The 15,421-nt window shown below is 38.8% G+C and overlaps 2 protein-coding genes across 2 annotated transcripts; one reads left to right on the forward strand and one right to left on the reverse strand.

Annotated features, from left to right (window-relative positions):
- Positions 1 to 298: 298 nt before the first annotated feature.
- On the reverse strand, positions 299 to 2,332 carry LOC148717039 (uncharacterized). Its single transcript, XM_088744674.1, has 3 exons — positions 2,005 to 2,332; positions 1,526 to 1,771; positions 299 to 667 (listed from the first exon to the last, which is right to left on the reverse strand). Exons 1-3 carry the CDS (start codon positions 2,330 to 2,332, stop codon positions 348 to 350), a joined length of 894 nt encoding a protein of 297 aa, XP_088600800.1. The 3' UTR covers positions 299 to 347.
- A 5,188-nt stretch (positions 2,333 to 7,520) lies between these two features.
- On the forward strand, positions 7,521 to 13,809 carry LOC111335707 (uncharacterized). Its single transcript, XM_088745446.1, has 5 exons — positions 7,521 to 9,153; positions 9,387 to 9,536; positions 10,305 to 10,427; positions 10,727 to 10,855; positions 12,331 to 13,809. Exons 1-5 carry the CDS (start codon positions 8,832 to 8,834, stop codon positions 12,648 to 12,650), a joined length of 1,044 nt encoding a protein of 347 aa, XP_088601572.1. The 5' UTR covers positions 7,521 to 8,831; the 3' UTR covers positions 12,651 to 13,809.
- The last annotated feature ends 1,612 nt before the right edge of the window (positions 13,810 to 15,421 follow it).

Below are 15,421 nucleotides of genomic sequence, written 5' to 3' on the forward strand. Positions count from 1 at the left end.
CAAAAATTGCAAAAACCGAAATCTTGGTAACTAGACTAACTCATTTACTTAAAAAAAGAAATCGCAAGTTTCCGCGAACGAAATGAGCGGTGAAATGAGATCTGAGAGACAGAGCTCCGGTTGTTTAAAGGGCGGATAACTCTATCCAACGGATAAATCGCTATCCAGCGGATAAGTGTTAACAAAACGTACTGCGCTATCCACCGGATAGAGATTTATCCAGTGTATAGCGTTATCCATCCTTCGAACAACCAGGGCCAGGCCTTTAGTAAGGAGGCAGTAACTCTATTAATTATATTGTTACTATACTTAATCAATACTTACTTAGACTGCATAGTTTTCAGTGTTTAGTTTGTTATTTCGTGGAAAACTTCTATGTCGGATGGAGTAAAAAAAAGTGCTCCTGTGAAAAATCCACAGTCCAGGTCCGAATAGCCCGAGGGGTTGAAGTACGTCCCGCCGCATTTAGTATGGGAGTTTTGATTGTTCCCAGCGTCATTTGATACGTGGATGTCATGTCCCGCATCAAAAATGGGTCCGTGGGAGGAACAACTGTACATCGCTCGTTGCTTGTTTTTATATTGTGTCAGCTTCACAGGATTGTATCCTTTGGCGTTGTTAAATGAGAATAAAGAGGCTTTGGTGGCGTAAGACCAAAGACAGGAACCTAAAATGATGATTAAAATGGAAATAAAGTGAAAGACAAGAACACATTAGACGAATTGCTTGCAAGTGCGGCGTTGTATCCATTGGCGTTGTAAAGAGAGCAAATAAAAGCTTTGCCAGCTGAAGAATAACCACAGGAACCTAAAATGAAAATAGTTAGGGACTGGTCACTATTTTTGACCTGGGGGAGAGGTGAGGGGAGGAGAGAAGGATTCTGGGGAAGGATCACATGGTTTTTCAGGGGAACGGAGGGGAGGTTCAGCCTTTATTGACAGGTACTAGGAGGAGGGGGTGAAAATTTCTGAAGCGATGGGATCAATTTATCACCATTTTGCTGATTTCGTATTTTTATCTTTGTACAATTTTCGTTTTTCTTTGGATTATCTTTGAGGACCGTAAGATAAGGAGCAATCTTAAGATTGAGAATTTCGCACCGGTTTAGCTGTGTTCAGTAAGAAACGTTTAAAACTCTGCGAGTGTGAACAGAAATTATGATGAATAGATTTAACTAGTCGAACTAGAACCGAGCACCATAATTCGATTGAGAATTTCGCACCGGTAGCTGTGTTCAGTAAACATGTAGAAATGACACGAAACCGGAATGCCAGAATCAAATAAAATCAAATAAAAACGAAACATCAAAAATCAAATCAAATCCGAAACATGACTTTAAGTTAAAACGCGTTCCAAACGCGTTTAAAGCCATTTAAGAGTTTGTCTGCTTCGAGATCTCACTTGTTAATGTCCACAGTGATATTTTTTGTTCCTAAAGTGTACTCACAGCTACAAGAAAAGTCCACAATTAATCGATTTGACAACTGTTCTGTATGTGAGAGATGTTTGCTTGTTTGTTACTCACTGGTCCAGGACACGTCAGTATATCCACCAAAGATATAGCTGTTCACTTTGATAATTGTCACTGTGGGTCCCCTCCCATCGCAGTTACTGTGGAATGTCGATGCTGCCCAGCCGTCAGTCTTCGCGTGCCAACACATTACAAACCTGCTGCGCTCTTTGCTGATAAGGACTGGGTCCAAATACGAAAACAGCATCTTCAAGTACTTGTTGTAATCAAGGCTTCGAAGTATGTCAGACAAACCGAGGCCTGAGGAGGGAGACGAAAAGTAAGAATTACAGTTGGTCAAACAAATGAATCAACCCTTAAAGCTTTGATTGGTAAAGTCGCCTTTGAATCTAAAGTGGATAATTTTATTACTTCTCGTTTGGCCAGCTAGATAATCTCACATTACTGACCCGGCAAGTTAAAAAATACCCAGCTTGTCTACCAGGCGGCGGTAAAATGTCCTCAAAGGGAAGGTGACATTAAATTTTACAAACCTCTTTCGTAATCTCGCTTAAAGTAAAATCTCTCGGGGTTCGGAACATAATCCTCTAGCCTGGCCTCTTTGGTGCGGTCGCTCAGCTCACATATTTCTTGCGTAAAGACGTAGTTGAAACTTTGGCATCTCACGTCAGCGTAGCATTCTCGCAGGCACACATCTGACAAAGCAGCTCCCGTGATCCTCTTGAAGACGTGACGCTGTAGCATCATACCAAATTTGGAAACTTCCGGCTGGCCCGTAGCCTTCCATTGCTGAGCAGCTGTACAGTACAACAGCAGGCTTATGATCAACAGCCCTGCTGCGTACAAAACCTTTTTGGCCATTACTTCTCGAGGCAAGTTTTTAAAAAGGAAAAAGTTCCCTGAAAATAAAACGTCGAAATATCATCCGAAGTAAATCTTGCCCTGAACTTCTTTTTATCTGTTGTCTGTTTATTCTTTGTAAGTTCACGATCAACTTGCATGATTCATTGATTATAGTAGTAGATTCATTAGTATACTACTTTCACTTTATTTTTATTAATTTTTTTTTTAAGAATTGCAAGCGGAGAAGAGTCACGAATATTTGTAAAATTTGGACCTCAGATTCAAGGAAAATGGATGTTTGTTCAACGTATTTTGTCGTTCGATATTTGCGGTTTTTTCCATTACCTTGACTTGCGTTCTGTTCAGGAAATTAGATGCAGTATCAAAATAATTGAACAAAGAAGAAAGGATTGTTAGACCTGTGTCAGTATAAGGTTGCCCATGGCCATTTAACGAGTTGGTATTTGGAGTTCATTTTTGGAGTTGAACTTTTAAGTTAGATTTTGGAGTTGGAATTTCAAGTTGAATTTTCGAGTTGGATTTTCGAGGCAAATTCTCGAGTTGGGGCAGTCGAGTAAAATGAGCTGGTAATACTGCACTAATTGCATCTAAAAAGGTGTCAGTAAATGTCAGTCAAACTTAAGTTCTTGTTTATCACGCTATGGTGAGGCCTTAGTGCTTCTGTCTTGTTTAAATTCGCAATGAACAAGGCACTAAAATTGGAAAAATTCCGAAATAATTCGTTTAATTTTTGTGGGCTACAAAACTAATTGTGTGTCGTGACATAATTTTATATATACTGAGTTAGCTCCATTCGCTTTGTTTTGTTTGAAAATTGTTTAACATCAGTTGATCAATTATTCAGAACTCGCTTTCCTAGTTAACCTCCTAGCTGTTTTCGAAAACCAATGTGATTCTTCCGGCAAAAATTGTTTTTACTTCTGATTATCACTCAATTATAGCGAATTAGTTTATTAAACTTTGCATATTGCAAAACGAGGGCATCAGTGATACCATATATTTGAACATACTGAAGAATTTTCAAGTAATTCTTTCGTGCAAGTTTTGATGATCTCGGTAACAAAAATGATTGAAAGGAAAAAGTTGAATACCGAGTGAGTAAAGTTAATCCAAACTGCCAGATATGAGGGGTTTTTCATTACAGTGCAGAGGAGGATTTCTAGTTGTTTGAGTGCGACAGTACAATGGTTTATCGAAAATGATTCTTGTAGAAACATATAAAAATTCTTTATTGCCTCATGCGTTCTGGTTGAAGTAAGTGAATGTATTTTTCAGTTGATTCGAAAACAACGGACAAATTTTTGTATCGTTGGCTTTGGGAACCTCGCCAGAAAAAGAATTTAATTTTGATGGTAGTATCTTACAAATTCTTTTTAAAATGGAAAAGGAAGTCCTAGGTAGAGATTTTAAAATTGTCTGCGTTTTTTTTAGTCCGGCTGTTTCTCCGACGCTAATGAAAAAGAAATCTTTCTCATTCAACGACCAAGCTCAGAATGTCAGTACAATATCAAGCCGACAAGTACTGTATGGCAAATAGTTAGGAGATTTACTAATGAGCAGGCGAATTGCGCAGGGCGATTTGATGCATTTTTTACAATTATCCGCATCAAAACGCACAGAAAAGCTTGTAAAAACGCAGCCTTTCCAAAATTGTTTGTTTTAGCGTGGATGATACGTTTTTGAATGCAAAGATTAAAATATAGACAGTTGAGTGGAAAACGCTTTGGCCGTGGACTGAAGTGATTTCCTTCGTTTTTCCTTAAGCCGAAAACGGACACTTTTGAAACCGCATGATTGAAAAAAAATATTTAAAAAATAATTTAAATATAGTAAGTGTGGTCGGAGCCTGTTGGGGCATGTGTCTGAGGCTGAAATCTTCGCCGAAAATTAGAACACGTTTGACACTTGAGTCAGAGTTCTAACACCACCGAGCTTAAACTTAACCGGCATCTGTTTTATCTTATCTTCACTCAAAACGATCCGTGCGATCATTGGAGTGAGTTCAGTGCCGTGCGTAAACTTGGCAAAAGACGGGAGCTTGTTAGTTTCTGAAAAATTTCTTAACGGTGCTGCATCGTCGAGCAACGGGAAACAACCAGTTTACTGAGCCAACATAATTTTTGGGTCTCATCGAATCAGTATCAATTTTCATTTTCCATTTTTAGTACTTTTACTTTACAAGAAAATACCTTTGTGTAATCATAATCTAGACGTAAGCCATGCCAAAAAAAAAAAAAATCATTTCCTACCTCAGTTTTCTCGGCTCCGAAAATGCGACCCTTGTCTGTATGTTAGTGTAGCTCTTTGCAAGTGATACCAACGAAAGTGCTGTCAGACCTTATTGACAAGTGATTATACGTAATCGTGATGTTTATATTACTAGCCGCCTAATTGGAAATTATCTAGGGTACTAATATGCTACTAAAAATTAACATCATTCTAAATATTATGATTCACTTTTATATGTGAAAAAATCAATTTTTTGCGAAGTTAATTTTAACAGTATACTTTTATGAGCCAAGTCAAACGAGTAAAGTCATTCGATCAATTTTTTGTTGGTTTGTTTTTGTGTACTCGATCCAATATTTTTCCAGAATCGCCTGACGCAATACACTATCCTGCTTGAAAACGATCAGACAAAATAATCAGGTAGAGGTTTTCACCACGGTAAAATACCTAACTCTCTCTCTATTAACAACAAACATATGAAACATATGTGTGAACTGCGGTTATGAGACGTATATGAGCACGATCCTTCGCAGTAAAGCACTATTTGAGCAATAGTGAAAATCAGACCTGAAAAAAATTTCAGGCCTGTACGGGATTCGAACCACTGACCTCTGCGATACTAGTGCAGCGCTCTACCAATTGAGCTAACAAGCCAACTGGGAGCAGGCCATCAAATTAATTCTACATAAACCCGTAGATGATAAATCAAACAACAACAAACATATGAAACATATGTGTGAACTGCGGTTATGAGACGTATATGAGCACGATCCTTCGCAGTAAAGCACTATTTGAGCAATAGTGAAAATCAGACCTGAAAAAAATTTCAGGCCTGTACGGGATTCGAACCACTGACCTCTGCGATACTAGAGCGCTGCTAAAAGTGCGTAAGACCAAACATGTTTGCGATTTTTTGGCGAAATATCTTGCAGAAGCTGATGGAGGACTTAACATGTGTTTGAATACGAGCTGAAGGAAATCTCAAAAGTTGTGTAAATCCTCCACTGCGGCCAGTGTTTATATAAATTTCACAAATTGTTTATTCATCCCCGTGTTTGGATGAGGTTACTATAACATGTTTTTCTGAACTTCAAATTCTACAAATCATTTGCTATTTGTTTATCATTGTGACAACCCTTCACAGTTCGACTCAAGGAAGTCTGAATCCAAAAATAGATAAAAGTATTAATAATTAACAATTACTCACCGAAGTGCAGATGAATAATTGTTTTAGTATATACGGCACAGATATGAAAAAACAAGTTTATTTCTCTCAATATGCCGAAAAATGGTCGGAAAACTCTTGAGGCGTGATTTTGTCTCATTGGCAGTCTCGAGGTGATAATACTTGCTAGACATCCGAACTAGCCGATCAGCGTACACAAAATTCATTTCTGTGGTCATTAACAAATCAACAGTGGTTTAGCCGTAGTCTGTACTCTTATCAACAATGATATTCGTAATTACAGTGGTCAAAATGTTGTGGACTCACGAGGTACAGCTGTTAAAAGGCCCAAGCAGAACATTTCCATTATTAATACTTAAAATGGGCAGGAAGTTACAGAGTCATAAAGTGATGCCCAAAAAGGGACTTTTTATATTGCCTTGTCAAGTTTGTAATGAGGTGGTAAACAGAACAAATGTTTTAATAAACTCAATCTTAAAGGGACAGATGTTTTAGTACCTAATCGCTAGAATTAAAACTCGAAAGACGTTCTTGACTTCAAAAAAAAAAATTTAAATCCTGGCCAAAAAATTGTTTAATATATTTTTATCATACAAGCGTTTTACTTAGACAGGTAAAAAGGAGCGATATAATGTCCTGACGTTTCGGCGACTTCATGACGCCATTATCAAGGGTACTAATGAAAATAAAATTAACAAATGCGAGTTCAAGAGTTACAACTAATTTGCATAGGGGAGGTAGCTACACAAATACTTTAGCACGGATAGAATCCGTTTGCTCGTTCAAAATCGGTGTTAATTGTTTGATGTAAAGCATCTCGTTGACAAGACAATGGAATTTGTTCATGCACTTCTTGAGAACTTTGAAACAGCTAAGAAGGTCCTCAGGGACAGCACCTGCGTGGTCGTTGTCGTAGTGCTTGCGTACTGAAGATGACGTGCGTTTTAATCTTTAAAGTTATTCTTATTACTTTTAAGATTGTTCATGGACATTCTCCGGTCTATTTGTCGTCCCTGTTACAAGAATATCATCCACCACGTACTACTCTACGTTCATCCTCCAAATCACTTCTTACTGCCATCATAAATTCTGTGACATACAGTGAACGTGCGTTCTCCATCTGTGCACCTACATTATGGAATACTCTTCCTGATTCTCTTAAATCTGCAGCTTCTCTTTCGTCTTTTATATCTGCCCTTACAACATTCCTATTCCGGAAATTTTATATTTAGTATTGTGAAACACTACATTGGTTTTTATCGCATTTAACTTTATTTTTGTTAGTGTAGGTACTACTGACTGTTAGCATCATTGTTATATTTTATTTTTACTATGCTATGTAAGGGCATTGAGACTCTTAAATGCGCTCATAAAACCCTTACTATTACATCATATTATTATTGTCAATAGGGACCTTAAGAAACCACGACGGGGACGCCAAGGAAGACTTCATACTTCAGTATGACGTATAAAGTAGCCGTTGAGTTCCAAATGGAAAATTGAAATAATTTGCCGTCGCGGTTTCGGTTCGCAGACGACGCAAATTTTGGCGATTTCACGTTGTTGTTTTGCGAAAGACGGCTAAGAAATGTACAAAGTTTTAAAACGCACGTGCTGAGCCATTGTTCTGCAACTTAGATCTTTTGTTTTGCTACGTTCTCGCTGCATGCAGTATAATCGTTAATATGGATAAAGTGTACTAATCATAATATTAGAGACCTTAAGCAGTCAGGACGGCAACGCCAAGAAAGACTTCGATTAAAAAATTAATTTATACTCTTAGTCAGAATTTCAAACATGGCTGTATGAGCTTACTGTCTCAGAAGGCGCCACAGCTCAACTTCAGCATGACGTATAGAAGTAGCGTTGAGTTCCAAATGGAAATTAAATTAATTTGCCGTCGCGGTTTCGGTTCGCAGACGACGCAAATTTTGGCGATTTCACGTTGTTGTTTTGCAAAGGACGGCTAAGAAATGTACAAAGTTTCAAAACGCACGCGCTAAGCTATTGTTCTGCCAATTAGATCTCTCGTTTTTCCACGTCCTCGTTGCCGTCGCCGTCGTGGTTGCTTAAGGTCTCTAATCCCTAACTTAACGGACTACCTCGACTTGCTGCAGCGGTAAAATAATCATTCCCTTGTGCGAATACGTAACTCAGTTTGTATCGTACCAACATGGGGTTCAAGAAACAAAAAGCTAACAGATGACGCAAATTAAACGTGAGTAGGATTTTCTTTTTCATATTTAGAAGCGTTATTTATTTAGAGATGACAATTTTGAAACGATCACCATTAGTTGCCACGGCAAGCTAAGCCGCGGAACGGAGATCCGCGGGATGAATTCGGCTTAAGGCTAAATTTTCGAAATGGATAACGATTCAGTAACATTTAAAAGCTGCTAATATTGAATAAAGTCAACTTCTTAGTAATTCACTGAGCACCGGTTTTTTTTCTGTGAGCAACCATTTAGTTCTAAAGCGGTTATTGTTCGACGCAGAAATTTGTGGGTGCGTGATCGTACGAAATTTTGATGCTTTTTGTAAATAACCGTTTAATTGTTTGAAAATAGGATGAAATCTGACTCAAATCGAAAGTAGCGAAGTGCGCGGTAAAGTTACATGAAAGAAAGAATTCACATTGAGATTATCATTAGTCGTGAGCGCCGGAAAACTTATGGTGTGCGAGAAAGTCGAGCCAAGAATTCCTTAATTTGCTGCTTGTGAGTCCCTCCCTCTAATTGAACGTGCGTCCTTCACGTTGTCTAGCCTTGCCGCGTATTCTTCGCGTTCCTCTCCCACCATGCAAAGCTATTGTGATGTTGCGAAGTTTAAGAGAGTGGCTAATAATTCAGATTTTGATATGGATATTTTGTTGGTCGACTAAAACAAGGAAAGTGAAAAACCAATTTTGAGGGTTAAAAACATAAACAATTTCTTTAAGATTGATATCGTATGGAACGAAATCAAAACAAGTAAGACAATAACCAACAATGTTTTCTAAAAGCAGAGATACTGAACTTATTGATATTTTTAACAAATATTTTTTTGACAATTCAGGCCATCTTCGCTGCAGCGCTGAAGAGAATGGTCCACCCAAAGTTGTACCAAATAGCAGTGGCACTCGACGTGTGTAAGGTGTTTTCCAATGCTAGCGCAAAACAATGTAGCGTGGGCGAAGTCTCCAAATTTGGTATGATGCTCCAACGTCACATCTTTAGAAGGATCACGGGAGCTGCCCGGGAGAACGTGTGTTACCATGAGTGTGTCGCTAACATCCGATGCCGAAGTTTCAACTACGTTTTCACTCAAAACATTTGTGAATTAAATAACCGCAGCAAGGAGGCTGCGCCTGAGGATTATGTTCCGAACCCCGAGCGGTATTACTTCAAACGGGAACAGAACAGAAGTAAATAAGTCAAGACCTAAATAAAAACTTTCTCCTCTGTCCGCCATACATCTCATATCATTTGTCGTTTAATCAAACTATATTTCTTTGTTGATAATTAAAATTCTTTCTTCTCGCTACTTACAGCTTGAAAGTGAATTGGTAAGCTTTTTTCATTCATACAACCAATAAAAACCACAGCATATGATACAATAGCCACATGAGACAACTTTTACGCGGTTACTTTCTTCCAGTCGCTCTCGGTTCCATTCCTGAGCTGCCCGCAGAGACTTGCCAGGAAATCAAAATGAGTGAAGGAGGACATGTGGTCAGCGGCAGATACTGTTTTTTTTCGATTGTACCCGGAAAGACTGTTCAGTCTCCATGTGACATGAAAACTGAAGGTAACTGAAATCATAGTTTTTTTTTCATATTATTGCCCCCTGAGATAAAGGAGAACTCAGTGAAAAATAATTGAACCTTAAACTGACCTGTTGACAACAACAAACCCATGTAAGGCATCCAAGAAACCAAAGTTGTTTTTCCTCATCTAAGGTCTTGTCGAAAGTAAAGAGTTTTAAGAATTTTTTAGATTTGCACACCTTTCCGTGACAGTTGTCTTTGATTAGCATAACAAACATGTTCAAATGGTTTCTAAGTGACGTAATAGCCTAGAATTGAGAACAAAGAGGTTCTTGGGATTGAAAAACATATGCGAGGGAGAGATGAACAAATAATGTTTGTATTAAGCTTTTTGTGATGTTGAGATAAAGTTATTTGATGTTTCTTTGGAGTCAGATAGTTTTTATGATGATTCTTGTTGATTATTAGCGCTTAAGGAATCAAACAGGTCTCTTTATCATTTCATGTTTCTCTAGATCACTGACAACTCTCTTTGAACAGTTCAAAAAGTTCTCATTTGCAAAATATCATGTTTCACAGGTTTAGATTATCATCGAATATCATTCTTGTTACTACAACTTAACTGAACAATTTTTTTCAAACATTTTCGGAAAAGGCTGAACTCGACCTGCACTTGTCAGTGTCTTAATTGTTCGCTGCGATAGCCGAAGCGTCGTACCAGTGTAAATTTTGGCTCCCGCTGGAAGTCATGCCAGAATCAATTGATCTCACAAGTGCCAAAAAGGCAAGCTCTGATTTCGTTTTTGCAGACGTGGACGAATGTAATTCATCAACTCCCGTGTGTGACGTCAACGCTGAGTGCGTGAACAGCATCGGTTCTTACAGTCGCTCGTGCAAAGCGGGTTTAACTGGAAATGGAAAAAGGTGTACTGGTAAGTCAGTTGGTGTCATGACTTTCATGGTTACCCGAAGGTATTAATTGAGATTAGCTCTGCTTTTTAGGAGTAGGCTTGGTAAGGATGGCAGCGGGGACAGGAATTGGTTTTAGTTTGGAATACGAATGGTTGACCGGCAAAGTGGTGCGAGTTTTCTGGACCAATCAGGGAGGGCAGTAAAGCAAAATCAAAGCAATCTAGATTATATTACTCTCCATACTCAATTAAAAATTGTTCCTAAAACCGTTTAGCATTATCTCTCAACCATCTATCCATTCAGTAAATCACTCTTTCAGATGTTGACGAATGTACCATGAAATCACATGACTGTGACGTCAATGCCTACTGCAACAACATCATTGGTTCTTATCGATGCATGTGCAATCACTTGTACCAAGGAAACGGAACAAGCTGCCGCTATTTTCGTGAGTTTAGCCAATATTTAAACATAAGTGAAACTAGCTCTGCGCAACTGTTCCTCACTTAGTTACGACACCGGCGCATCTCGCATTCAGCGCAACTCTTCCTCACTTAGTTACGACACTGGCGCATCTCGCATTCTGCGCAGCTGTTCCTCACTTAGTTACGACACCGGCGCATCTCGCATTCTGCGCAACTCTTCCTCACTTAGTTATGATACCGGCGCATCTCGCATTCTGCGCAAGTCTTCCTCACTTAGTTACGACACCGGCGCATCTCGCATTCTGCGCAAGTGTTCCTCACTGAGTTACGACACCGGCGCATCTCGCATTCTGCGCAACTCTTCCTCACTTAGTTACGACACCGGCGCATCTCGCATTCTGCGCAGCTCTTCCTCACTTAGTTACGACACCGGCGCATCTCGCATTCTGCGCAACTCTTCCTCACTTAGTTACGACACCGGCGCATCTCGCATTCTGCGCAACTCTTCCACACTTAGTTACGACACCGGCGCATCTCGCATTCTGCGCAACTCTTCCACACTTAGTTACGACACCGGCGCATCTCGCATTCTGCGCAACTCTTCCTCACTTAGTTACGACACCGGCGCATTTCGCATTCTAACTTCTTTTATGGCACATGAGCTTGAAGCGTATGAATGTATGGAAAATGAATTTATCAACATGATTCGGTCATAAAGCGGAAGTAAAGACGTAATTTGTCCAATCAGCGGACTAACTCAACTGATAGTTCTCTTTCAGGGCTTTCCAAAAAAATTTTACCCTATATCTTTAAAGTCTGTAGTTGACATGCAGTGTTTTCCATCGTTAATAATTCCTCTTTGTTTTACTATAAACATGTTTCTATTTCATGGTCTCGTTCGATTCTAAGATAGACTTGTTCGTTGCGAGCAAAAAGGCGAAATATGATTACCGTAAGCGTTCCGTGACCTCATCGCGTGACATCTTGTATAAACCGCTGATGAGGAGACTACTTCCACATTCACTTGGCTTCGGAAGGCAAAGCGGTACTTGGGATCGATAAGCGTCACACATCGGTCACGGTTGCCTCAGCTTTGTGCAATTCGGAAAAAATTACCGTATTGCAACGACTAAAAGAGTACCAATGTCACGCGAAGGCATTAATGATTTCAAGGGCTACCTTTACTTATTTTCTATTCTCTGCTTTTTCATATAGGTCCAACATATAGGTCTAACACTTCGGACCACATTCAAATGCTGTTTTTAAAGATTGCTTTCAACAGAGGTGCTCGGTTTTTTAGCTTGGCAAGCTATGAAAGGAAAACAAATAGCTTCTACTGCTTGGTTAAACACAGCCATCGGAGCGAGATCCCGATCCGAAAATTGCTCCTTATCTTGCAGTCCCCATAGATAATCCCAAGGAAAACGAGAAAAGTCACCCACCATCAGCCGTGCATGTGAACTAATTGTAGGATTTGATGGCCATGTTTTCATTTTAGGTCCCTGTAGTTATTCTTCAGCCAGCAAGGCATTTCTTTTTACTCTGTTCATCGTCAAAGGATATAACCCTGAGAAGCTGACACAATACCGAAACAAGCAATACGCCATGTACAGATGTTACTCCTACGGGCCCAGTTTTGGCTGGGGATATGACATCGTGATACACGACAACGCTGGCAACAATCAACACTCTTCTACTTTTTACAACCACACCTACTCCAACCCCTCGGGCCATTCGAATGGAAACCGCACGTTTTTCACAGGAGCACGTTATTTTACTCCATCTGACATTGAAGTCTTTTTCGAAATAACAAACTGATAAAACTAAAAACTGTTTAGTCCTAGTACGCTAACGATAGAGTCAATAGAGTTGGTGCCTCCTCACCCAAGGTGTGGTAAATAGAACTAGCTCTGTTTCTTAGATCTCATCTCAGCTTCTTTTTTCTTAGATGGAATATCAGTGATTATAGTTCACCACTAAATTTTCTCCGGTTCTTATTGGTTTAAATCGATCACGTGACGCGATAGTGTTCATCCGTGGAGAGACACTATCAGCCCATAGTGCCCGCCCGCGGAAAATACCCGGATGGATAGCGCCCGTCCGCGGAAAATACCTGGATTGATAGTACTCATCCGTGAAAAGTTTTGAATAGTCTGACAGCCGCGAATTTAGGCAGATCGGAAAAACAGTGACTTTTCATTTCTGACAGGTATAACGTATTATTTAGCCAATGTACGGTTGCGAATTATTGACATTTGTGACAAGCTGTAGGCGCGGAAGAAAATTTAGTGGTGAACAATAAAAACAATAGTGTTTATGTCTCGGAACTATCGGTCTGATTCTTGCCCCTTGGAAATTTGATGTTCTTAAAACTAGCATATTTGCTCTCGAAGCTTCGCTTCTCGGGAAAATATTTGTTTTAAGAACATCAAATTTCCGCGGGGCATCTATCAGCCGATAGTTCCTCGACAGAAACACTCTATTGTTTAAATAGGAACCATTCAAGAAGTATTGGTTTACTAATAAGACTTTATTTATTGAGGATAGCACGTGATAGTGCACAAACACTAATAAACTTGTGGTCCTCTTAATTACAATAAATATATAAATGCAAATACAATAGAATCATTAATATATTGAAAAAAAAAAAAAAAAAAAAAAAGAGATTTAGAAAAATAGAAATTTAGCTAATTACAAATAATATTTAATTGATAAAATATATACTACAAGATAATATAAACAAGTAAGAATATATAAAACTACTATCAATAAAATTTACCGATTAAAATGAGCTAAGCATGATTTGTCATCATAATAATATTTAAATACGTTGTCTTTAAAGGCCTTAAGTGTATTAGACTTTTTTAATTCAGGCTTTAACTGATTCCATAATTTTATGGCAGAAACTAGAAAAGTTTTCCCTCCTTCTCTAGCCCTTTTAAACTTAGGTAATAAAAAGTTGTATTTACAAAATCTAGTGTTGCGTGAATGTACTGAACTTAATAATCTTAAGCTATCATTAAGATAATTAGGTACACAATAATTAATCCTTTTAAATAGTATTGAACATTTAGCTATCTTAGTAGAGTTATAAAATGGTATCCACTTTAAACGATTGAATAGCATAACTGATGAACTACGTGGTTCAGCATCTAATAAAACCCTAGCAGCTCTCTTTTGTAGCCTAAGTATTCTTAAAAGAGATTCATTAGAGCAAAGTGACTGCCATGCAACATTGGCATAATCAAATAATGGCTCAATCAAACTATTATAAAATAAAAGTCTTTGGTTAAATGGTAAACAAAGTTTGATCTTATTCAAAATTCCAATTCTTTGTGAAATTTTTTTGCACAGTCTGTCAACATAAGTGTTCATTGATAAATCGTGGTCAATGTCTATACCAAGAAGTTTAGCTGAGGGTACTTGTTCCAATGATACACCATTCATAGTTTTAAGAGATAAATTATAACCATCTGGAAGTTTCTTCCCAAGGCGTTTGCCTGTGACCAGTAGTGTTTTAGTCTTTTTTTCGTTGAGAGGAAGTTTATTGGTGTGCGTCCAGCATTCAATTTCCTTCAAAGAAGCAGCTAGTGAATCTTGTAGAGAATCAACCGCTGAGATATCTGCCGATAATGTCAGTGTGGTGTCATCAGCATAGAGATCCAGGTCAGCACCATTAACATGTAGAGGCAAATCATTGATATAAATGACAAAAAGTAAAGGGCCAAGGATACTACCCTGTGGAACACCATGCCTCACAAGAGCAGAGTTAGATGTCACATTATCAAGAGCAATAAATTGATGTCTATCAGTCAAGTATGAACTAAACCATTTACGTGCAACTGGAGTTAAACCATAGGCATTCAGCTTTTGCAAAAGAATTTCACGGTCAACCATATCAAAAGCTTTCCTGTAATCAACTAAAAGAAGACCGCTGACTTGATCATTGTCTAGATTAAATAACAAATTGTCTATGACTCGTATAAGAGCAGTGTCTGTTCCATGGTGTTTCCGAAAACCTGACTGTAAAGGGTACAATAGATTGTTTTCACATAAGTAATTATAGAGATGATCGTGTATATGACGTTCCAGAATCTTTGACAAAACTGGTAATATCGAAATGGGTCGATAATTGTCCGGATCCTCACGGTCCCCAGATTTAAACAACGGAATGACTTTCGCTATCTTCCAACAATCAGGGAATACACCAGAATTAATTGAAATATTCAATTAATTACTAACCACGCCGACATTTCCCATATGAACCATATGAACAGAAGACAAAAATACATCCTGGTACGGGAACGGTCATCATTTATTACCTGGGTTGGGGGGGGGGGGTCGGAAAGTTTTGGCTGTGTCACGATAAAATTTGCTGATCTCCCTCCCCGTGAGACCCCGTATGATTATAATTCCTCTCCCCCCCTCCCTCCCCACCATTGGCAGTTAATTAGCCGTCAAACATCTATATTCAAGCCCCTTTATACTCTGTTCGCGGCGATTGATCTCTACTTCATGAAAACCATGTGAACCCCAAAAATCCTCTTTCTACCCTCCCTGGCAATAAATAATGTACTGTGCTACCTTCA

The sequence above is a fragment of the Stylophora pistillata genome, chromosome 14 (assembly GCF_964205215.1).
Source record: "Stylophora pistillata chromosome 14, jaStyPist1.2, whole genome shotgun sequence".
Taxonomy (NCBI): domain Eukaryota; kingdom Metazoa; phylum Cnidaria; class Anthozoa; order Scleractinia; family Pocilloporidae; genus Stylophora; species Stylophora pistillata.

Bases quoted from the DNA above. Each gene is read 5' to 3' on its own strand.
- LOC111335707 (XM_088745446.1), top strand. From the start codon at position 8,832: ATGGTCCACCCAAAGTTGTACCAAATAGCAGTGGCACTCGACGTGTGT. The intron at 9,537-10,304 runs GTAACTGAAATC...TCGTTTTTGCAG, and splicing joins ATGTGACATGAAAACTGAAG to ACGTGGACGAATGTAATTCA. The intron at 10,428-10,726 runs GTAAGTCAGTTG...TCACTCTTTCAG, and splicing joins AAATGGAAAAAGGTGTACTG to ATGTTGACGAATGTACCATG.
- LOC148717039 (XM_088744674.1), bottom strand. From the start codon at position 2,332: ATGGCCAAAAAGGTTTTGTACGCAGCAGGGCTGTTGATCATAAGCCTG. The intron at 1,772-2,004 runs GTTTGTAAAATT...CTCCCTCCTCAG, and splicing joins TAAGCGAGATTACGAAAGAG to GCCTCGGTTTGTCTGACATA. The intron at 668-1,525 runs GTGAGTAACAAA...TCATCATTTTAG, and splicing joins TACTGACGTGTCCTGGACCA to GTTCCTGTCTTTGGTCTTAC.